Raw genomic sequence first — 24,390 nt, 5'->3', positions numbered from 1 at the left:
GCATTGACAAGGTAAAACGTCCTAAAACACGAATGTATGTAAAAATCTCCACAAACCACATTATCTGGAGCAATTCCAGTCCAGTCGCCATTGCGGCTCTTTTTGTACAAATTTGTAACGGTAACGTGAGCGTGGTCAGAGCCAAAATGGTGCGCATAAACGTTTAAACAAGAAACCAATCGTAATCGTGTAATTTTTTTCTGACCAATCAAAATCCGCCTTGAGGGCGGGGCACGCGGAACCGGGAGGAGCTGTTTTGGGGTGTTGTGTGTAGCCAAGAAATCTTGAGTGGGAGTTGTCGGGCCGATTTGTTGTGTGTTTTGTCCGCTGAATTGCACCGATTACTAACGCACCTGCCGCAGCTATGCCCGGGATAGAGAAGCTGCCATTAGAGGAGACGCTGGAAGACAGCCCGCAGGTAACAGTTTTCTTACCTGGAGCTTTAAGTAGCATGCTAACATTAGCTGCTCACTTGGCTAGGCTAACTGTCTTTGTAAGCTAAGTATTTGCTTACATCCAGTAGAAAGAAACCAAGTTGTAGCTGAACGCTAACCGCTAACGGCCCTTTTAACCACTTGACAGTCGGGCAGTTCAGACGTGATACTCCATTTGTGATGTGGTACAAGTTGACGGGTGGACAGATCAGCTGGTCGAAGTTTCCGCCAAGCCGTCTTGTCAATATAGCAGGGGGAGGTCACACCATTCAGTGGGTAGCACGTAAATCAGCATGTTGTAAGAATTGTTAGCCGACCACTTCCCTAGCCGCTGGTTTAGTCGTTTCCCTTCTTGTCAGGGATAACAGTCTTTTTGGCCAAGCACTAGTGCCTTTCTGCTCCTTTTTTTTATAATAGTTAGATGCAAATGCCTCATATTTCCGAAGTCTGCAGCTTTATTGTTTTAGATGAGTTGATACACATCCTATTTAATGATGTTGTTTACTGCAGCATTTCCAGAGCACAACACCTGCTATGACATCACGGACAGGGGTGTGGCCAGAAAGTGGTACCTACTTTCATACGGGGGTAGATATTGTGTCACTGTTTTAGTTTAGTTCATTTTCTTTCTAACTTTTTTCAGTAATAATAATTATTTCACATTACTGAGTTTACATCCTTTTTATTTCTGTCCTACAGTCAGTGGCATTTTGGTCTTGAATGTGCCAAATAAATGTAAGTTGCTCTGATATGATCGATGATGTTGGTGATAGTTGTGGTGGAAATGTAGGGTCTGTTTTATCAAATTAACACCTTTAAGGACAAAAAGTCATGTCACCTCAAGCTTTATTGACTTTCAGGATTCAACAAAGCACAAAGCCACCAGGAATACATCATATTTTTAAATCATGTGTAATCTCTCACATTGACTGATGAGTTGAAAATGACAAGAACCTTAAAGATTTGCTGAATAGGTAAAAGCACGACATGCTACAGAGACACAACTTGAATCCACAGCTGAACTGTAGGAACAGGTAGGCGGTGTGGGTGTATATTTGCATAGGTAGTGGGTGAGGTTTTTGCCAGTTGCACAAAAGATAATTTAGGTCATTTACATTTGGAGATTAGTCCAGTGATTAGTTCTGACTACATTTCCACCTTGATCATTTTGTGCATTTTGTTTGTAGACACGATCTCTGCTGGGAGTCTTTGAGGAGGACACTGCAGCCATCTCCAACTATTGCACACAGCTGTATCAGGCCATGCAGAGGATTTATGATGCTCAGGTACACACACACATTGCTGACATGTACTGGTGGTGCTTGTTTGGAGCAACATTAGAAAGTGGCTACTGATTACATTGTTTGTCCCTTGTTGGTCAATGCTGCTGTTTTTTTCTTCTTCTTCTTCTTCTTTTTAGAATGAGCTGAGTGCTGCAACACACCTGACCTCAAGATTGCTGAAAGAGTATGATAAACAGGTAGAGCATGTATTTGGCACCAAGCCTATGGCTCAACTGTACAGCCATGCATTTTGCAGCTTCAACTGTTCCTATCACCTGCATTTGAGTCTCCTTCTGTCTCCCTTTAATTTGTTTTTAAGAATAATAAACTAAATACAAATTCAGTAATGAAACACATTAATGCATTAATAGAATTTGCACATATGTGCGTAATCCTCTGGATGCCATGTTGCCTGAAAAATTGGAAATTCTGACTTCTGATTACAAATGAAAGGCACAAACATTCAGTAGCTTTATAGCATTAGCCACTTGCCTTTATTACACATTATATTAGCATCATAACATGAATACTATCTCAAACCACCAGCCCTGCCACCAAAACAATGGACATTATAACACCCTTCATCAAACCTATAACCCCAGGCTTTAACGGTTTAACAATACAAACCAGCCTTATCTGTTTGGCCACACACATTTACTTTCACCAAATCTTTTTATGTGTTTCACTGTCAATACTTTGGTCTAAATCAAGACACCTTAACCATTTTGTATTCATTCTTTTGATCGCCCCTTATCTTACGTTTAGTAACACACTCAGGTTAACATGAGTTTCATCACAAGTTCTCCAGCTGTGTATTTCATGATGTAAATGCATTTTCCTCCTAGCACTAAATCTGTAATGCATTCACTGTATTGTTGCTTTTCTCGGCAGAGATTTCCTCTAGGAGGTGATGATGAAGTGATGAGCTCTACCCTGCAGCAGTTTGCAAAAGTCATAGATGAGGTGAGAGCGACTATAAAGCAGAACTGTTAGGGAAGTTTGATTTGTCCCTCAGGATGTGTTGCACAGGTAGATTTTAAATGAAAAGACACAACATTAGTATCTGTTTACAAAGGCAGGACTTCAGGTAGTTGATGATTAGGATTTCTCTCAGCTTCCCTTCTCTTTCTCTTTCTAGTTGAGCTCCTGTCATGCCGTCCTGTCCACGCAGCTTGCAGATGCCATGATGTTTCCCATCACTCAGTTTAAAGAGAGAGACCTGAAGGGTAGGAAACAAAGCAGCATTAGGTTTAAATGAGATGCAGTCCTACAACTTGTGTTGATAAAGAGAATCCACAAAAACTGAAATGGGAATTAATATCTCTCAAAATTGTTTTTCCCTCTCTTGCCAGAGATCCTTACCTTGAAAGAAGTCTTCCAGATAGCAAGTGATGGTAAGATGATGTTTCTGAATTCCATCAGTTTGGGTTTTTTTCCCCACAGCCTAAAGAGACATCTTTGAATTGCCTGATTCTATGCTCCAGATACTCTCAGCTTCTACTCTGCTTTATGTTAACACTACTCATACCACCACACTGACTATCCAACCTCTGTAAAGTAAAACTAAAAACATCAGTCCTAAAATTCTGCTTTAAGCTGCAGTGGAATATTCCAGTGTCTGATGTCTGTCATAGATTTAGTTATTGAAGCAGCATTTTATGTCAGTACATTAAGCATCTTTCTTCTAGTATGTTTTAGTTCCTATGAAGACTGTATTTTGCAGAGGGTAGAATCTGTTTAATTGTAGTATATTACCCGCTGATTAACCTTCTCCTTTCACATTCTTAAACATTTTTAAAAACTGTTGTTTATATTTTTACGTTTTATTTTTGTGTGTGTGTAGATCACGACACAGCCATTAACAGATACAGTCGCCTGTCCAAGAGGAGGGACAATGACAAGGTAACGGCCTTTGAACCAAAATTCTTCCATAAATCAGGTTTAGAACTTATTGATTAATGTGATAAGTCAGAGCTGCTTATTTAAATTGAAGTTTCCAAGTAGTTTGTATGTTCAGCTGGTTCAGTCACTGACAAGAAGGTACTTTATGTTATGCTAACAAATATTGTGGAAAAATGTTGCTTCAGTTGAGTTGTTTTCTTCCATGCAGCCCTTTTTGTTCATCTCTGTCAAAAATAATCTTGCTGAGGCTTGAAACCTATCCTCAGAATAAACAGTAGGTTTGCTATACATTGAGTTATTTTCCAGTGCTTATTGACTGTGTCAGGCTACACAGTCCATAAGCAAAAAAAAAAAGGTCTCAAGCAAGTTTCAGGTTTATCAAACCAGCAGCTTCCTGAAAGCAAAGTGATTAACTGGACCAAATGATATGATCTCAGCATCTCAGCATATGATATGACCTTGCAGCTGCGGGCTGAAGTGGTGGAAGACGTCTACACCTCCCGTAAGAAACAGCACCAGACCATGATGCACTACTTCTGCTCGCTAAACACACTGCAGTATAAGAAGAAGACAGCTCTGCTGGAGCCGCTGCTCGGCTACATGCAGGCTCAGGTACACCACACACACACACAGAAACACACTTTTACTACACACTGGAGTTTTTTCAGCCATGATAACCCAAATACCTGATCCGACCCAGGTCTTGGAGCCATTCTTTTAAATCTAAAAGTTACTGATTTAACACCTTTGTGGGCGACACTGTGTAAATTTAGATTGTCCAACAACAAAACTGCCAGAAATTTAAGACTCTTTTTACGTCCTTGCGGGTGCTGGATGTCCTTAAAATGTCTGAATGTTATTGTGGTGTTACTGAAGCTGCATTACTGTAATAATATGCCACTATCTTCCAAAGTTTGCAACTTAAATAGAGATACAGAATCAAGTGTGATTTGCTTCAAGCTGTACAGTTATTTCCACTTCTACAACTTGCAGTGTAGTAACAGGCATTGTCTCTCTGCTGTCCCATTTTGCACTTTTCATGATTTAATGCACTTTTTCGTTAACCGGAGTTTATCTTCAGTTTGACATATTGGACAGTTGCATCAGCTCATGATATTGGTGGTTTGATCCAAGGAGCATTTATTGATTACTCAGTGTGTTATCTATGCTGTGTTCAGGGTTCAAAATGAGCAGTGGGCAGATAAAAAGACGCATTTTTTTGTTTGCTTGTTTGTTTTTAAGCTATAAACAGCACTTATGTCAAAATCGATTTCTGTAGATTTTGTACAAAAATGACTTTTTGTCTTTCATCTGCCTTCCTCTTGACTAACGTTTTTATATCTCAGACACTTTCAAAAAAGAATTAGTTTCTCTTTCATTTGCCACATTTTGGTAGAAATGCTCTCACAAAACAAGATATTGGTTCTTTATACGACATTAACATCTAATTTCATGTGATGAGGAGATGAAATTATTATTATTATTTTGAGTATAAATGTAGAATTAAAGTTTACTATATATATCATTAATCACCAGGGTGAGCTGTGTTGGACATTCACCTTGAAAATGCTTGAAAAGTTAGATATAACTTTGGGAGAAGGGGAAGAACCCTGAACAGTCACAGTATTACCCAAGATTTAGTTGCATTTACAGAATGATAGAAAAGTAAATTATTTGTTTTGTTCTTTGTTATTTTTATTAAATTTATTAAACGTTTTTCTTTCATAAATCTATTAGTATTTATATCTGACATTAATTGCTTTATGGCACCGTGTCACATGCTAGATTAGATTAGATTAGACTTTATTATCTCACAGTGGAGAAATTCACTTGTTACAGCAGCTCTTGTTATAGAATAGCAACTGAATAACAACACTCTGGCCATTTGGAAGTGCACCGTGGCAGGTTCATCAGAGAAACTCACAGGGACATGATGGGAGAAAGTGAGGAATAGAAATGCTGATAGTGACAGAACAAGAGATTAGACAAAAGTCAACATCAAACTGACTTTTACTGGCTGAAGAGAGCTCAGAGAAGAGACAGGACGCAAGACGGATGTTGATTTAGCTGTTTTTAGGGGCACTGAAGACAGAAAATCTACCCTGTTGTGCTGCTGTAATGGTGGTTTTGTTGTGTGGTGAGCTTGAAAGCTGTCAAACTGAATTGCCCTCTACTTATAAAAAATGTTGGCTGAACTTGACTGAATACATATTTGAAATAGAAGACAGCTCTGTAAAGAAGCAGTCACTTCACAGCATGTCCCAGAGTTCGCCGCTACAACATTGGATTAACGCCATGCTGCTTATGTAGAGGTATTCATTCTTATATTCCACTGTGATCCTTCTCCATCATGTCTTTTTCTCTTTCTTTCTGTACAGATTAGTTTCTTCAAGCTGGGGTCAGAAAACCTCACCCAGCAGTGGGAAGACTTCCTGTCAACTATAGGAACCAGCGTCCAGAAGTAAGATTCCTACATCCCCATCACCGTCCTCATCCAAGCTGTCTTCATTTAATTTATAAACACCTGCTTTGATGAGCATGTACATCTGTTTACAGTGTACGTCGGGAGATGGAGGAAGAGGTGGGGCAGATGCAGGAGACTATTCAGCAGATGGAACAGTCATGTGACCCCTTGTATGCACCATGTGACCCTGATCCCACCCACTCACCTGTTTGCCGCAGCCTGACCAGAAAGCAGGGCTACCTGTACATCCGCAAGTATGAAATGCAAACACATCACTTGCATTATAATGTATTTATTCATTTTTTTGTTTTTTAAGCTTCTGTGAGAATGTTTTTGCATCATGGTATGGAAGTTGGAGATCCATGAGCCCAGCTCTTCCTTTCAGTCATGTTAGCTGGTGACCCAAAAATTTATTTACAAGCATTTTTATTACTTTCATTTTTATTATTTTACTTTATTTTTTTAATTTATTTATTTATTTTTTTGTAGCTTTCGAGCTTGCGATCACTTTCCTAGACTGATAATTGGTAAATTTTGTTTAGCAAGTAATTGATGAAGATTTTTGCCATTGTAAATAATGAAACATGAATCTGTTGTCATTATATACTGGCTGTTTTAATCAAATCGGCTTTCAGATTGCTTGATAACTTACAACTGATTTTTAATTCATTTCAGTATGATATCTATTTTAACTGAAAAGAGCCCTCTAGAAAGGCTGAGTCATTCATCAGTCGGTGAAAGACTGATGCATTAAGATCCACTGCTGTTTCCTGTGGGAAGTGTAGATATAATTCAGCTACACAACAGTGCATCTAACAGCTGTAGGCCTGCCTGCTGTCCAGATATCTAGAGCTAACAATTCGTTCAACCTGCTGAGCTGCAGGAATTCTGTTTAAATCAAGAACTTAAGCTCATTTTGGCCTCAAAAGTTAAATTATTGTAGCAAAACTGTTAAAATCATGTCAGCATTAATGTTACGAAGTTATTATTTTAGATTATATAGAATTATAAACAAAGACACAGGTTGTGAAAAGTAAAACAGCTTAAAATCAGAGGTGTAATAGATTTGAGTAAAGGGTTAAGAAAATGTTTTCAGCGACTGTGGTGGATTTTCTTACAAAGAGTGAAATGTGACTCACTTGAGCTGTGCCAATAACTCACTAATGTTTTGGAGAGGCCAACACGGCACACAAAGGCCAATCACAGTGCACACACAGCAAGTATTGTTTACTTGTGGTTTTCAGGATCCTTAGATGGGGTAAGCAGAGTGAATGCAATCAATTGTGTTTTCAACTGTGCAGTTTTGACTCAGCAATCAAATAAAATGGTTACTCAGTGAGGCTCCTGCCTCCTGTGTGATGTGGAGGTTCACTGTGAGCAGTTAGCTCCTTACAGGCTGATTCCTGTCAGTGATGCTTCATCAGTTATTTTCATCTACAGGGTCAGTGTCTTCTTTTTCTTTTGATGTTTGGTGTTTTAATTTCTTTTTTATTTCCACAACAGCTCTTGTTTAAGGAGTCACAGATGTCAGACCCATGCCACTTCTTTTGTTTCTCGGTCCTCATGAAATCCTTATGAAAATATTCTATATAAAACCTTCATTTATAGAGATTTCCCCTATACGTGTGTCACCAGGATGTTTTAGGAGAGTGGTTTATCATAAATGTATGACTTTGGGTGTGTGCTTACTATAGGGCATGCTGATTCTGCAGAGCCATATACTTTGATTTAGTTTTATTACTTCTGATGGCACTGCTGTGACCTTAATGGACCTTTTTTACAGCGGCCATTTTGCCATGATAGTAAAGCCCCAGGTGGTGCACACAATATACTCTGTAAAAAGAGCAGAACAATAATAAGTGACCCTTAAGGATCCTGATCCAAGCTGTGAAAGACTCCTTTTTCCTGTAATAAATACAAAAAGTTCATGTAAAATTAGTTACATCATCTTTGTTTTTCTTTCTGAAGTATTTTGTGAACACTGTCCTGAAATTCTGACTTTGTTGTTCTACCTGTCCTGTCTGTCTTGCAGTAAAACGGGCCTGGTGTCGTCGTCCTGGGAGCGTCAGTATTTCTTCACACAGGGAGGTAACCTGATGCAACAGGGTCGTGGTGAGGTGGCAGGCGGGCTGGTCACAGACCTTGACAACTGCTCCGTCATGGCCGTGGACTGCGACGACCGCCGATTCTGCTTTCAGGTCACTTCGTTTGATGGGAAAAAGTAAGCACTCCGCTTCTCTCAGCATCCTTTAATTCTGCCACCATTTTCAGGTTTTTAGATATGTGGTTTTAACGCATTTTTTTCTCTCATTCTTTGGTCTGATAGAGTTGTGACACTGCAGGCAGAGAGCAGGAAGGACTGTGAGGAGGTAAAATGCTTTCCTGCCATGTAATCTGCTTCATGTTAACTCTTAACCTCATGCTGTATTTCTGATGCTTCCTTTAACAGTGGATTGCCACAATCAACAACATTTCCAAGAGGATCTACCTGAGTGAAAATGCAGAGGTTTGTGTCCATTTGGCAGATTTTTTTCATATAGCAGCTAAAGACAGGTCCTTTAGAGTATTTAGAGTAGACATTTTCAAACAGGCTGTTTAAGAAGAGAGTTCGACAGAGATGCAAACCCTGATTTCTTTCTTTCCTTTACACAAATGGCCAGTCTGTGTGAAAATTAAAGAAACATATATTTTTTTTTTGTTTGTTTGTTTTTTTTTTTTTTTGTTTTTGTTTTTTAGCGCTTTCAAAAATAATGCGATAATAGCGCTAAAAATGTAATTAATTGCATTAAAATCTTTAGCACAATTAAAGTTACATTAAGTAACGTTAAGTATATTACATGCTGCATTTAATGACCCTTGGGCATCAATTTTATCCAAGGGAAGGTCAGTTAACACTAAATATTTGTAAGCATTGGCTCGCTCGTGTTGATACAACACAGTAAAAATTTAGAATACAGTAAAAACGGGCAAATTTCAGGCATATCAAAAAACTTGCTAATGGTGGTTAATCATGATTAATTAATTTGAACGCTATGATTAATCTGATTAAAAATTTGAATAATTTGACAGCCCCGTTTTTTTTTGTTTTTTTTTATTATTATTTATAGATTAAATTAATTTGACCATCTCACAAGCAGTGCCAGTGTTGCAGTGGAGTTTGGAGGCTCTGAAGGCTGCTACAGAGGACACACTCTTTGAGGGACACAAAAATATTTGAGAAAAAGTAGCAAATATCCACTTATGCACCCTTCTTTCTTTATGTTGTGTAAGCAGAAAGCCACAAGACTAAACTTCTTCATTGCTGAAGAAGAAGAGGATTAGCTTTGTTTGTACACATACTCAGTCTTGCAAGTGCTGTATGAAGAACAGCGAGATGCTAAACCCAGTAAAAACTACTTCTGATTGGTTAATGCTGACGGTACTGTAATGTTTATAGGAGCTGGCTGCCAGAGTGAACCAAACAGCCCTTGAAGCAGTAACACCATCACCATCCTTCCAACAGAGACACGAGAGCATGAGACCCAGTAGGTAGGTGTCAATGTGTTTGAGCCGTGTTCGGATTGCCCACACACTGACTTACCCACCATACAGAGGACTCGCTAAGGTTGAAGGTAGACTCTATTTGAATAAAGTGCTGCATTACAATTATGCCCCAATATTCATGTTGGCTTGTTGAATAAACAGACGCCGGATCATCACCTAAGATTGCCAAATAAGAGCAAAACTTGTGTTTCGATGAGCAGTAAAGTTTTGTATTCTGGACAGACTGCAGTGTTAACTATATATAATTATCTTCAATATGCTAATTATGAATTAGCATATAAGTAAGCTACATTACAGCACATCTCTAAGATATTTACTATTTACACAGAAAAACTAGAAAAAAGTTTCAGATATGGTTTTAGTGCATATTTTACTCATTTTTTGTGACTAGCCATGAGATGTCTGAGGAGGTATTGTGTCCAGATATTCTGGAACAAGAAAGGAAATTAAATAAGCTGTGGACATTAGCATTAGCAAGCTCTGTTAGCTCCATAGCTGTTGCTTCCAGGTTGCAAAGCATGATGGTCTGTACAGAAGCTGTACACTACAATTTGAACACACCCTTTGACTTGGGGTGTTCAGGCCTCTTCAGCCTCTACTATATGAGGCTTCGAAAGCCTTTGTAGAGGTTTGTAGGTCAGATAGGTGGTGGTTTAGATTTTAAATGATCTGTGATACGTGTGCCTGTTATTTTTATTATACATGCTGTAAAACTAATTGCCCTCAGGGGCTAATAAAGGTTCTTGAACTCCTGAACTAGGAGGGTACAGATGTTTGAAATCTGTACCCATGTTTATACTTTTAAATTTTGGTCAAAGAATGTAATAGCTTTACATTTGGACTGGTGAGTAAACCAGGATACTTTCATAGTTAAGTTACTAGTCACGGAAATGTTAACTTCCTCAACCAAGAGCACCCAAAGTAAGTCCTTCTATGCAGCTTGTGTATTTATATACAAAACTCAAACATCTACAAGCTGAGATGAAGAACCTCGTCGTAACAGTCAGTCTAGTGAAGATGACCCCTTTGTGGCCAGACTGGTATTAAAGCTGCATTTTTCAAACTTCCATGATCATTTCTCTTTGTCTCCATTCCAGTAAAGGACGCACAGGCCGAACGAGCAGTATCAGCTCTGTGGGCTCCGAACCATCACCTGCTCTCTCCGTGCTCTCACTGGATGCTCTGGTTGCCCCGGAAACACCCATCCAGTTTGATATAATTTCCCCCGTCAGCGAGGAGAACTCGGGACAAAGCAAAACAGCAGCACACTCCGGCAGGTTGGTGTGAGTTAGTCTGCAAGAGATAACTTTACTTTTTTTTAACTTTTTAGCTGATTTATTTGGAGAATTTTCCAAATAAATGTGTTTGGAGTAAGTAGATTCATTCATAGAAATTATGGCGTGGAAGTGGTTTCCATTTTCAAGACCTTATCTTGAGGGAAACTTCAGATTATTGTTCTTCCTTCAAGAGAAGCAAGAAGCTGCTGCTAAAAACAAACCTAACTGTCCCTGTGATTCTCCAGCACATTAGCATTTGGTTTAGTTTCAAATTTGATTTTTGTTTTCTTTATTACATCTAATTAGTCTTCTGCTATTTTGTAGCACAGTTAAAAAATATTCAAAAATAGAGTTTCCAATATTTCTTTAGTAATTTATAAAGATTAGATGGATTTGTGGAAGCCAAAATCTTTATTTAAGAATGACAGCTTGTGCCCTGGCTAGTAATCCAGCTGCTGGTTAGCACCTAAGCATCCACACCTGTCTGTGTGTGTGTGTTTAACACACACCTTAGGACATTAGCCTGATGAAAGATGTATTCATTAGTTTAAGTTTTGGGTTTTGCTTTAGTAAGTAGTGTTAATGTTGTGTCCTCTGCCATGGTTGAAAATTGTCTGCTTGTGTGACCGTAGAAGGAGTAATCCATTCGGAGAGTCGGGAGAGAACACACCAGAAGAAAGCGAAGGTATGTTTATTTTTTTTCACTAATTTACCTCATTAATGTTTTTATTTTGTTTGTTTGTTTGTTTGTTCGTGATTAAAATCTGTGTTTCATGTTTTCTTTTAGACTTTTTTAAATATTGCTTTATGACTGTAAATTGTAGTAGCAACAAACTTTTATTAATTACAGTATATAAGTAAAGACCATTTACCATTAAGATTTCAACTTTACTTTAAATCAGTTAATTAAAATAATGTATTTTTTGGTTTATAAATAAAAGGATGATATGGATAAAAAGTAGTTTATCTGGTTTTTGCAAAAAAATATATCCTGACCTGTCCAAAAGTAAGTTAATGCATATAAACTAAATGTGCACATGAGTCATATTTTCTGTTGTGTCAAACTTGTTTAGTAGTTTTTATGGACATAAATACTGTATGTCCTCATTTTGTGATGTTTTTCCAAAACTTGTTTTCTGAGTATAAACCACCACCAGCTCTTCATATTAGTTTTTTTTACTTAATTATTTAGTTTTTTATGTTGTATCGTTGTGTCATTAGATGGGCCTGAAAATGTTTTCATATAATTCATACAATCCTCTCCCATTTCGTCCATTATAAAATAAAGAAAATTAAAATCAATAATGATAATCTGTAATAATCAGTAAAAAAAAAATCCATTTATGTCGAATAATGATCAGACATGAGTAGAACAGCGGGTTTGTGATTTTCATTTTTAATTTCTTCCATTCATCAAGACTCGATCCTCCACCAACTCTTCATCGTTCGCTTCCTTGGCTCGATGGAGGTGAGGAACACCGAGTCAGCGGACGTCATCTCTGAGACGATGAGGCAGATCCTGGCTGCCAGAGCCATCCACAACATCTTCAGGATGACAGAATCACATCTGCTGGTCACCTGTGACTGCCTCAAGTGAGGATTAAAGCATCTGTTTGTTTTGTTTTAAGTTGTCAGTGTGGTACTAACATATATGTTTATGTGGGGGTACAGCAGTTTCACAGCAGCCATTCTGTCCTCAAATATTAATGTATGTTTTGTTTTTTAGACTCATTGATCCTCAGACACAGGTCACTCGACTCAGAGTAAGATGATCCCACTTTATCTGGTCAGACATGTCTGCAGGTTTTTAGGCTTTTCTTGTTCACGTTGTCCCGTTCTGTCCTCCTACAGTTCCCCCTGTCCAGCGTAGTCCAGAGTTCATCCCATCAGGACAACAAGAGGCTGTTTGGTTTCGTTCTGCAGACAGCAGGCGGACGGAGTGACAGTCGAACTGTCTGCTACATCTTTGAGTCCAACAATGATGGAGAGAAGGTTGTGTGTCATCTGTTTATCTCACACTCTGAAACTCTTGTTTTTTGTGTCTTAACGCTTCTGTCTTCTTCACATGTTTCAGATCTGTGACAGCATCGGACTGGCCAAGCAGATAGCCTTACACTCCGATATGGTGAGACTACAGCTGCGATGCTGTAGTTAATGCTCAAACTCAGCTATTCACATTTTGGTTGGGATTTCAGCTGGTTCAGATGTGCTGTGGATGTTTGTTGTTGTGCAGGACCGTAAAAAAGCAGAGAAAAGGAAGGAGCAAGACAAAGCCAAAGAGAAACAGCAGGAGGAGCTCAGCAAACAAAAACAAATAGAAAAGGTAACATCCCACCTTCTAACTAAACCTTCTTTTTGTGCTTTAATCTTAATATCGCTTTTATTTCTCTGTCTGACCTGCAGGATCTGGAGGAACAGAGTCGTTTAATCGCTGCCTCGAGTCGTCCTCCCAACCCGCCTGCCTCTGACGGACAGTTCCTTGTGCTCAGCAGCAGCCAATCAGAAGACAGCGATGCTGGAGAGGAGGGGAAGAAGAGGGGTGAGTCTGAAGCCTAATGACACTTGGAGGATGCATGTTTTTGGCTCCCAGGTGAGTCCCAGCTGGCATCATTGAGACAGCTGCTCAGGAATTGGAGGAGGGAAACACCATCCACCAGCCAGACTGCCAAGGACTTAGAAACGTGTTTCCTCTCTGCTGGACTCCGAAGTTTTTAATGGAGGACGTCACTGAAGATGAAAAAAAAGACCTAAGGCACCCTCACTAAGAGGAGGAATGGTGAAACAAAGAAAAGTCTCGTCCAGGACTTTGACTTGTTTTATTCTGTACAAAAAAACAAACAAAAAAAAAAAACCCGCTGCTTTTATACCGGCACCACTATCGAGGAAAACATCATTAACTGTAGATTAACCTGTAAGTTTCAGTTTTTTTACATTTATTTTATAAGCTAACAATAATAATGGAGGATATAAAACAAAACAGGACCCAAAGGACACATGCCAGAAAACCCAGAAAGTGGATTTGGACGGTTTTCTGCCAATCAGGACATCCCAGACGGCTACACGACCCTCAGCCAATGTCTTTATAAGTAGCTAAAAACAAGACCGAGATAAAGCACAGAGTTTTATTTTCAAGAGAGATTGTGAAAAAATGTGCCAGTTTTTGTTACTGTGGCTGAATGTAAACTAAAGAACAGGAAGTTTTATGCAACATCAAGTGAGGGAAGATTTTGCAATCCTCCAAAAGTCTGCTTGTGTGATTAACTTTCAGCAGCATTCAGTGGCAGGAATTTATCCGTTACCATTAAACATCGAAATTCTCAGCCTTTTAACTCCGTTATGTCACACAAACTAAAGTTGTGATGTTAGACGCTGTCCCTGAAAAGAACTGGTGGAGTACTTTTAGTTTAGCTGATCCTCTCAGAAAAACTCAGCCCGTTCATAATACAGCGATTGTGACCTTAGTGAGGGTCACTGCACCCTCATCTGTGTCTGTCAGGCAAAATTTAACCAAGTTTAGTTGAGTGAAGTAATTAATTAAAAGAAAAACTTCCCTCTGTGAGCATCCATGTCGGCACTGTTCAAACCTCTATAGTTTACTGAACTATTAAATATGTAACATGAAAGACACTAAAGGGTAAATACCTACAAAGATATGTCAGTGTAAACATTAAGGTCACAACCATACACCCACAAACTCGACACTGCAGCTCCTTAAATTCCCTCTTGGTATTTTGGTATTTGATGCACTTGTATTGCCTACTGGTAAATATATTGGCTTAATGGTTTAAGTCCTGCAGCTCTGGTTAAAAGGGTCAGCTCTGAGTGAAAATGTTTAAGATGACGTTTACACCTTTGATCTGCATATTTTGCTCCATATTTCTGATGCTACATGCTCACCAGGAGATTTCTGATGCTACATGCTCACCAGGAGATTTCTGATGCTACATGCTCACCAGGAGATTTCTGATGCTACATGCTCACCAGGAGATTTCTGATGCCACATGCTCACCAGGAGATTTCTGATGCCACATGCTCACCAGGAGATTTCTGATGCCACATGCTCACTAGGAGATTTCTGATGCCACATGCTCACCAGGAGATTTCTGATGCCACATGCTCACCAGGAGGTGCTACATGTGAACTGAAGGACAGATTTTCGACCTAAGCTCCTTGTTTTATGTTCCATTTTTCTGGATTTGTTTGGGACATTTTTGGAAAACACTTCTTGTCATATGGGGTCCAGCATCCCATCATTTTAAGTTTTATTTTCTATGTTTGTGTTCATGTTGTCATGGCTACAGGCTACATGAGCAAATGCAAACCACATTTTATCTTGTGTGTTTATCTCTTCCATTATAAATAGACGCATGAAACCCTCTGTAAGGGTCATGAATTGCTGTACGGTGTAGCTTTGAGGCCACAGTAATGAGCCAAAAGTGCTTTATCCTCCTCTGTTGATCAGTTTGAGTCCTGAGAAGCTGGTCTGAGGTCTGTAAAACACAAGCACAAAGTTCTCTAAAGTAAAGAAGGCTCATACTGATGCTTCTCTGATATTCTGGTTTCTGTAATTAATTCACTCGAATGTGAGGACATTTCTTCTAAACTATCATGTAGTGTTAAAATGCAGAACAATGTGTCATAAAACTGATTCCATCTTCACCAAATAATCATCTGAGTCAGTGTTTCTCCTCACGCCATGGTATTGATCAGATGTGCGTTACGATTTGGGTTTTTTCTGTTTTAACAGGTTTTATTCATCGATTTGTGTTCCCCAGGGATTCATGGTTATTATATGCAAAAGAACAAATAAAAAAAACTCTTTTTTGTTAAAGACTTGACATGTTGGGGTGTCGGTGGTCACACAGTCCTGACAACAAACAGTTGTGGGAAACTTCACGTGGCAAAGAGGCATTTTTAAATGCCTAAATCAATAGTTACTGATGATGAGTTTTATTTTTCTTGGGTTCTTTGGGAGTTTGTTTTCTTGCTGTAACCAGGTGAAGAACTTATGTTTATGAAGGTGCACTTTACTGATGCGGGAAAATGTGACAGGATTGATGATGACGAGCTGTAAATATGTTTCAGTGATTAATCTTCTGGTGTCATGATTAATAAAAGGCTTTTCGGTGATTCAATAAAGAACTAACTCTACCTTGCTGAGTCAGTGTGCTGATGTTCACCTCAGCAGCTTCTGAGATTAAACGGGTGTAAACATAAAAAAATCATTATTAGTAATTTATTATTTTGATGTTGCAATGGTCTGTTATATAAAAAAACCCTAAAGATTACGGCTTTAAATAATACAGTGAAATATAGTTTTTAAAAGGATGTTGTAATAAATGTGGCATTGCAGGTGCAGTATGATTAATCTCTTCTGGACTAGATGCTGCTGCACTGAGGCAAGTGAAGTATTGACTCTTCATATACAGTCTTGGGGTTCACTTCGTTCTGGATCCTTACAGTGTCTCTAAGGTGAATTTGGGGGCTATCACTCTATTCTCCTGACTCTGATTAAAGGGGTGTCAGTTATCAACATCAACTGATGGGTTTGAGATATTTTCTGGTGTAAAACCTCTATTAAAACATTACTGTAAAACTGCTCTGATTCATGTGTTTAGCCTATGTTTTTACACAGTTCCTCAACAAAACATTACTAATTCCTAAATTTATTGGGCCACTTTCCTCTGGGTTCATCTGAAAGTAATGTTTTCATCTAGGGGACAACTATTTACCTTTTCTACTGTAGCCCAGGTGAATTTACTCTGACGCAGTAATGCGTATCTAGACTATGATGTGTCAGGTCTCAGCTGTCTTTTGAGACCAAGATTAAATAACAGCCCTTGTATGAAGATATACGTCATTTATTTTGGGTATATTATTTCGGACAGGAGGCAGAGGAAACAGGCCTTGTCAACAAAGTAAATAGAAAACATACAGAGGGAACATCTGTGATTGGAAATGGTGAACTTTTTTATTTGGTTCTTCAAAGGCTTTTATTTTTTTATTTTTTTATTCATTAAAATTGTTATTTCTGACTTCAAATTTCCTTGTTTAGCCCCAAAAATGTTTATAAAAGTCTGTCAAAGAAAAAAACAGCATGACTGTTTGCCGTAACAGGTTTATTTTAAGACATATTTTCAAATTTAAAATAAATACAAAGGAAATAAAGATTAAATACATTTATTATTCATAATATGAAGTATGTATAAATCAACATTTTCAATTATAAAAGTAGCTGAAGGGAGAAAAAGAAATACAAAATAATTTTATAAATGTGCTGCAGGATGAGATGTGTGTAAATATAACAATCAGCACTGAGACATAAATACAGCATACATACAAAAATCATGTATTAACCTTTTTCTCCACAAAACTGGAATTCATAAAAGATGAACCACATCTTTTTCCTGTATATAGTGAAGAAGAAAAGCTACAATATTAAAAAATAATTGCAGTGGTAAGACAGTGATTTGTTTCAGATTAAGTTTATTAGTGTTTCGAAAGCTACTCATTCAACTATAGGCACTAGAAATCACTGCAGCCGTGCACTGAGGTTGTGACTCTGCTTTACATTCATTTAATCTGTTCTTTGTATTGCTTTCAATGTCTTTTCATTATGGTACAAACAGAGTTTTTAAATATAAATAATGAAGTGAGGAGAATCCCCATTGATTGATGACTAAAAACAAGAGAAATCGGGTTTTTGCATAAAAAGTTTTAGTCATCAGTTTATGCATCTGGTCTCAGCTTTGTGAATTTTAAAGCTATAAAATAAAAGAGAAAAAAAAATCAGTGCAGTTAAATGTTTGTATGTCTGGTTTCAAACAAAGACCTTAAGAGAACCAGTTATTTACAGTATGTAAATACCCGGTTTGTTTTCTTTCTTTGAAAGAAAAAAGGAAATCTTGTTCATTTATAAGTCATGATTTGTAGTATAGGTAAATAAAAAGTATAAGCAAAAAAAAAAAAAGGCACAATATGCTCCCTCCTATAAATGTTTTTTTAATGGTTTTAAATTTGAAACTTTATTTCCATTTTCTTCATTTAACTGTGATATTAGTGGTGAAACATAGAATTCAAACCTCATAGTTGTTTACACCACACATCTATGAGAAAAGTAAAAACATAAATTGTGACTGTCTTAAATTCAATTTCATTTAAATGTAATTATATAGCAGATTTAAAAACAAGAAAATCAGTTAACTAAAGTGCTTCACAATAACACCTGCAATTGCAGAAACAAAGAATCCCAAATAAAACTAACGAGCCGAAGTATTCTCCATTTAGCCAGCATTGAAGGCCAGGAAGAAGAGGGGTGTTTTCAGTCTAGACTTAAACTGTCCTAAAGACTGAGAGGACCTGACAAACAGAGGGAGACTGTTCCACAGAAAAGACTATCACCCCTGGTTTTTAGCCAGGGACAGCTAATAGCTGGCCAGCTGACCTCAGGGCTCTGGGTTTAACAACCCACTCAAATAAGTTGGGCCCATAGAGTGCAAACCCTTAAAATTCACAGGAAAGCAGAAAGGGAGCCAGTGTAAGGTACACAGCTCAGATGGATCCACCGGTTTGGCTCACTTTGTAGATTAAAGACTCCGCTTCAGCGTTCCAACATCTGCTACGATTTCAGGACCTGCTTGGACAGCCAGTCCAAACCCTCGACCAGCCCGGCACCACTGACCGCACAGGAGGACTGAACAAACCACTGCACACACACACAAACACACAAAAACAAAATCATCACGTGATCTCTTAAACTCAAGAGGCCTCATGCAAAAACTCGCAGTTTTCTTTGCTCTGTGAGGGAAACTCTTATAGGCTTATGTGAATCACTATATACAGAATTAGTCACATTAACAAAACCAGTGCTACTAAAATGTCTTCATGTGCCCGAGCCTGTTATGCTTCTAATGTATGAAAACTAAAGCACCTTCAGATAAAAAAAAAACATTCAGAGTACTTATCAGTCCAGGAAAGGGGCAGGCCAAGTAACGAGCTGTGAAAACTACATGATAGATACCAGAGATCCTTCGGTGGGCCAGCAGACAGTCTCTGCTGTCACTGCCACAAGTGACTCAAACTGACCCTCAAGTCAGACCGTGGGGTTACCTACCGGTTGTTGGACTCCTGATAGGCCTAGGGCCTCAGTGATGTCACCAACAGACATGGCTCTCGGCAAATCCTGCTTGTTCGCAAAAACCAGCAGGGCCACGCCCCTCAGCTGGTCTTCCTCCATCTGCAACACAAAAACACACCACTTTCTTTTAGGGAGGTCATTTCTTATAATCCAGCTTAATTTGCTTAAATGCAAATCATGTGTCTGCAGCTGAACTCTGCACTAACAACAGTCCCTATAAGTAGTTAGAAGAAGCAACTTATTCAAGGTCTTATTCTTTTTTTTGTATCTTTATTTGTTGTAGAATAAAACACCAAAAGAATTCTACTCAATTCTAAAGAGGAAATTTCTTCACCATCATGTGCAGCTCATCAGCAGCTTCTTTAATCCTCTCACGGTCGTTACTGTCGACCACAAATATCAAACCCTGCAGAGAAACACAGACAAATATGACTGCAAATGTCTTTAATCCTGCTGCTTGAAATGCTTTAAATGTACAGTAGTTTTACCTGTGTGTTAGTGTAATAATGTTTCCACAGCTGTCTGATGATAGTCTGACCACCAACATCCCAAACTGTAAAACTGATGTTCTTATACTCCACTGTCTCCACATTGAAACCTGTACACAATGACAGATGAGACAAGATAAGATAAGATAAGATAAGATGAGATCAGATAAGATAAGATAAGATGAGATGAGATGAGATACTCACCAATAGTCGGGATGGTAGTTACGACCTCGGCCAGCTTCAGTTTGTAGAGGAGGGTTGTTTTGCCTGCAGCGTCCAGACCGACTGCAACAGAAACACATTATACACACCAGTAAAAGCTGCAGCTTTCTGTACTGATTAATCAATTAATCACCACACATGTTAAAAACTAAAAGAAATTCATATATAAAGTACCACTCAGAAAATACTAACCTAAGTAAATGTGGAAAATTTGCAACTAAAAATATGACATACACATAAAAGCTATAAATTTTTTAATGTAATGCAAATGTTCAATTTACTAAAAGACATCACGAGGAAATTTATTAACAATATAATAAAATCATCACTGCTGCATTAATACATGAAGTTACTGCCATTTAACTTTCTTTTCAACATTGTATCACATTTAATAACCGGATCACATATATGGGTTGTAAAATCTTTGTTAAAGAAACTAAAAGTTTAGTGTTGTATATGTTAATTTTAAAATGTACAAAGTAAAAAGAGGCATTCATAGTATTTTATTGCAGTATTTAAATATTCAAGTAAAACAGAGCTACCTAAGATTTGTGTTTAGGTACTGATTTTCACTTATTTTTCCAACCCTCTAAATTCAAAATGATCTAAAGAAGATATATATATATATATATATATTTGTTATCAATCTGTTGGTGATTATTCCTCCAATTAACTTAATGTGACTTCTAAAATAATATTTTTTTCTAAACTATCTGAAAGGAAAATAAAAAAACTCATCTTTAAACAGATGAAACCATGATAAGATGTCAAAGAAAAAGACTTAAATTGATATATTTTATATCAGATGATACACTACAAGTGTCTGTTTTTCAAGTTTATTTTACTAATTTATTTGCTTTTTAGCGTGTGTGTGTGTGTGTGTGTTAAATATTATTAAAAGAATTTATTACACAGTGTGAAAGTAATTTTGTTGTTACTTTACTTCATGTTTACAAATCTATTCAATGTTTTTAACATGATTAAATTAACAGAAATGCAGCTAAGAGAACGTTGCACATTAGCTGTACTACACTGTAAAAAAATAAATAAATATAATAATTTAAAAATAGTTTTAAAAAGTAAAGACCTGACACAATACAAGAGAAAAATCTACCTCTAATTCTGCTTTTTGACCGTATATCAACTATTAGAATAAATATATAATTATACATAAAAAGCTATTTTTTGTGAAATTGAGAATATAGAATTAACATTAAATATCTATAACCGTGTTATATAACTGAGCTACTAAATAATATTTAAATTTCCGATTAATAATAATGTTGTTATTGCCATCAATAACTGAGAAACTAAATCTTACCCATTAAAATCCTGACAGGTGTCTTGGAGGTGAACCTGGAAAACAGCTGTGAGATGATGACGCCCATGGTTCAGCTTCAGGTAGAAAGTTTCTCAGCTCGAGTCTCTTTGCTCTCGTCGTCCTCGTCTTTTTGTGTCTCCTTCTGCCGTTCTGCCGGCTTTATAGCTGCTGTTTTAGTTGTTGGTGTTTGTGTGTGTGTTAACCGTGGTGTCATCCTGGCGGCTGTCAGCTCGGTACACGGTGGAAGGTTGGACGACATCGCTGCCAAAACTCCCGGAAACTAAAAAAAAAACACCGAAAGACACCATTTCCGCTTACGACGTTTTCTAAATAAAAGCCTGTGTGGAATTTTACTAAACTAAAATTTATTTAAATAAAAAAAAAAAGCTTTGTTGGCCAAAATCTTCATACTGGACAATTTTGTTGAATTCAAATAAAAGAAGTCACTGTTGTATTGTATTGTAAATGAAGCTAAAACCTGGCGAGGATGGGTTTAGAGCTTTTTAAATGAAGGAAAAGAAACATTCAGTGTTAACCAGTGAAGAAGCTTTTATGTAACCAAACAACTGAGATTGTAGCAAACTATGATAAGCCAGGAAAGTACGAACAGGAAACTAACAACCAGCAGTGTGACGTGGAAGTTAACCCTGTTAAACCCAAATCATACAACTTAGGCTGGATTAATATAGACAAGTTTCAAGCGTCATGGGTTTTACTGTGTTATTCATGTAGAAGAAGGGGACATGGTTCATTCCTGAACTAAACAGTTGCTTCATTTTTCTTGCAGTATAAAGTTAAACAATCAACTTTTCAATCAGATGCTCACTTTAGTTTCTTTGACTCCACTTTCTCTGAAGAAGATACAAAGAGACTATTTCAAACTTTCTGAATTCTAGTCTTCAAACCAGAAATACCAATAAGCACTAACTACATTTATCTAACAATATTAATCATTACAACTTAGTTAAAACCAGGCAATATGTGTACATTCAAATGGACATATTGAGAGTACAGATGTATTAGCAAAGACTAAATTGCAAAATGTGTTCCTATAAGCCACCAGCAGCATTAACAGAAAGGTCACAAAATGTGTCTGCAGAAGCTGTAATGATTTGTGTCCAGAGATTGCATAAGAGGAAGTACTGAGACAACAGAGTTCACAGAGGGAGGAGACTGAGCTAAAAGGAAGTAGACTTTAATGTTTGTTTCCAAGCAACAGTCATCACTGCCTTTAAACCACAAACATCATGTTTATCTAACACCAACCCCTTACGTGAACATTAATGGAGCTTAAAGGAGAACTTTAATACTCATATTATAAGATTATCTTAAAAACTGGGAAAAAAAGAAACTACTAATCTCACACTTTCCAAAGATAACAGTCCATTGGGCCAGAGTTATAAAATATATATCTAAATCCTGATTTTAAAAAACAGTAGAAAACATAATAGACTTACATTTGAAATACTAAACACTTTCTTTAAATTGTGACACATCCTTTGCTTTAATGACAAATGTTATTATAATGGTTTTGTGTCAAGATTAATTTTTGTCAGGTTTAATATTTCACTTCATACAATACTAACATCGGGCAATTTCCTGTGTATGTTTAGCCAAGTTGCAACAAGCTGATTTGCATTCAGTAAATGTTTTTATATCCTAGCATAGAAATAGAGATTAGATCCCAGAGGACTAGAAACACAGCTGGTTTCAGGAATGGGAAAAATGAAAACCAGTAACAGGACAGTTTGATCATGTCTGTGTAAAGAGGAAGAGGACTGGATCATATACTGTATAAAACTTTAAAACTGCTCAAATTCTAAGACCAATATCTATAGTTTTTTAACAGGATTATTCTACACTTCATTTGTTCTATAAATGTTCTGTCAAATGTTTGGAAAATAAAAGCACATCAAATGCTGAGGTGGCATTTGCACAATATTGTGGTGTGATTGTGGCTCAGGAAATCACAGCAAAGTCACATGGTCCTCTTTGCTTCAGACATTAATCTGACTGAATTGTTTTCCTCCATGAAAGTTGTTACAACGCTGACAAGTGTAGAAATTCACACATTGCACAAGCTCAACTGGTTTAAGAACAGATCATGCACACACACAAAACTACAAGACGTCCCAAATAAAATGACAAAGTCAGAGATGGATGCAATTTCCTTTTCCCCCCTTTTCTTTAAATACAGTGGAAAACAACACAAAACAGACAAAATACTTCAAGGTAGTACAAAAATCAGCAAAAGAGAAATAATAATGGACAAAGAACTCAAAATAGAATCCAAAACACCAAAAACCATTGATACCAGTTATCATTATGTAAAAAAAAAGATCAGAGAGAAATGCATGTCAGCCACAGAGAAATAATCAATTTCCAGATTGAATTTAAATAAATACAGAACCTGAAAAACAGTTAATATAATTCTATATATGACAAAAAGGCAAGCCATACAACCACAATAACACTACATGTAAAATAGTGGCAAAGACTCAAAGTAACAACAAAAATACCCCAAATCACTAGAAAATTAAATGAAATTAAACACAAAACAAACACAAAGGGGCACAAAGTGACCAGAAATTAGTGCAAATCAATGTGAAAACCCAAACAGATTCTAACGCCTTTAAATCGGTGAAAACGTGAAGCACAGAATAAGACCACTAACTGCAAAATAATAAAGGAACAAGAAAAGAAAAAGACTGATCAGTTACTAAGAGATTAAAAACCAGCAACAATGAAATGCAGAAAAATGCAAAGTAGAACAAAATTACAGCAAAAGAACAAAACGGATGACAAACAAAACAAAAGAAAAAACTCTACATCAGCTTCATTGGTAGCTGATTCATGTCTGCTTGAGTCATTCCTCTATAGGTGGAGATCAACTTTTACTGTGTTGTGGAATCTGGTTTTATGTTTGACAACAGTTTATTATCAGTTTTACAAATCAAATGTATTTAAATATGCATAACATAAAGGATGCATTTTGTTTGGTGCTTGTTTTCTGAGGGAATTCCAGAGCCTCTCACTATTTACCCTCTTCATGTCGTGTTTTGCAGGCTCCCACTTTAAAGTTTACTCTCATCTTACTGTCTTACAGTAACTATGAAAATCCCATTCTTTTTCTTCACACAGCACCACAAGACATGCTAACACCATACTGTATAAAGACTTTGCATTTCACAAATAAAAACTGCTGAGGAAGAAAGAGGAGGTTCAGACCCACACGAATGTTTGAGTCCAGAGAAATGAAACTTAAGGCAGCTGCTGACATCTGAACCAAGAACTGAAAGTAAACAAGTATAAATGCTGC

At 37.3% G+C, this 24,390-nt stretch overlaps 2 protein-coding genes across 2 annotated transcripts; one reads left to right on the top strand and one right to left on the bottom strand.

Moving 5' to 3' along the window:
- The first annotated feature begins 12 nt into the window (after positions 1 to 12).
- Positions 13 to 16,054, top strand: appl1 (adaptor protein, phosphotyrosine interaction, PH domain and leucine zipper containing 1). The gene is made up of 22 exons (XM_041979588.1): positions 13 to 418; positions 1,622 to 1,720; positions 1,855 to 1,914; positions 2,609 to 2,680; positions 2,856 to 2,943; positions 3,070 to 3,111; positions 3,561 to 3,619; positions 4,085 to 4,231; positions 5,998 to 6,080; positions 6,176 to 6,337; positions 8,116 to 8,304; positions 8,410 to 8,452; positions 8,533 to 8,589; positions 9,520 to 9,611; positions 10,724 to 10,903; positions 11,536 to 11,588; positions 12,322 to 12,496; positions 12,630 to 12,666; positions 12,755 to 12,895; positions 12,978 to 13,028; positions 13,137 to 13,226; positions 13,307 to 16,054. The coding sequence occupies exons 1-22, from the start codon at positions 365 to 367 to the stop codon at positions 13,457 to 13,459; spliced, it is 2,127 nt and encodes a 708-aa protein (XP_041835522.1). The 5' UTR covers positions 13 to 364; the 3' UTR covers positions 13,460 to 16,054.
- Positions 16,055 to 17,016: 962 nt separating this feature from the next.
- LOC121636245 (ADP-ribosylation factor 1-like) lies at positions 17,017 to 21,514 on the bottom strand. Its single transcript, XM_041979590.1, has 6 exons — positions 21,072 to 21,514; positions 19,733 to 19,813; positions 19,529 to 19,638; positions 19,375 to 19,446; positions 19,017 to 19,139; positions 17,017 to 18,608 (listed from the first exon to the last, which is right to left on the bottom strand). The coding sequence occupies exons 1-6, from the start codon at positions 21,136 to 21,138 to the stop codon at positions 18,522 to 18,524; spliced, it is 540 nt and encodes a 179-aa protein (XP_041835524.1). The 5' UTR covers positions 21,139 to 21,514; the 3' UTR covers positions 17,017 to 18,521.
- Positions 21,515 to 24,390: the final 2,876 nt, after the last annotated feature.

The sequence above is a fragment of the Melanotaenia boesemani genome, chromosome 3 (assembly GCF_017639745.1).
Source record: "Melanotaenia boesemani isolate fMelBoe1 chromosome 3, fMelBoe1.pri, whole genome shotgun sequence".
NCBI classification, from domain to species: Eukaryota; Metazoa; Chordata; class Actinopteri; order Atheriniformes; family Melanotaeniidae; genus Melanotaenia; species Melanotaenia boesemani.
The sequence above is the reverse complement of the archived record's forward strand: the minus strand, read 5'-3'. Positions and strand labels throughout refer to the sequence as shown.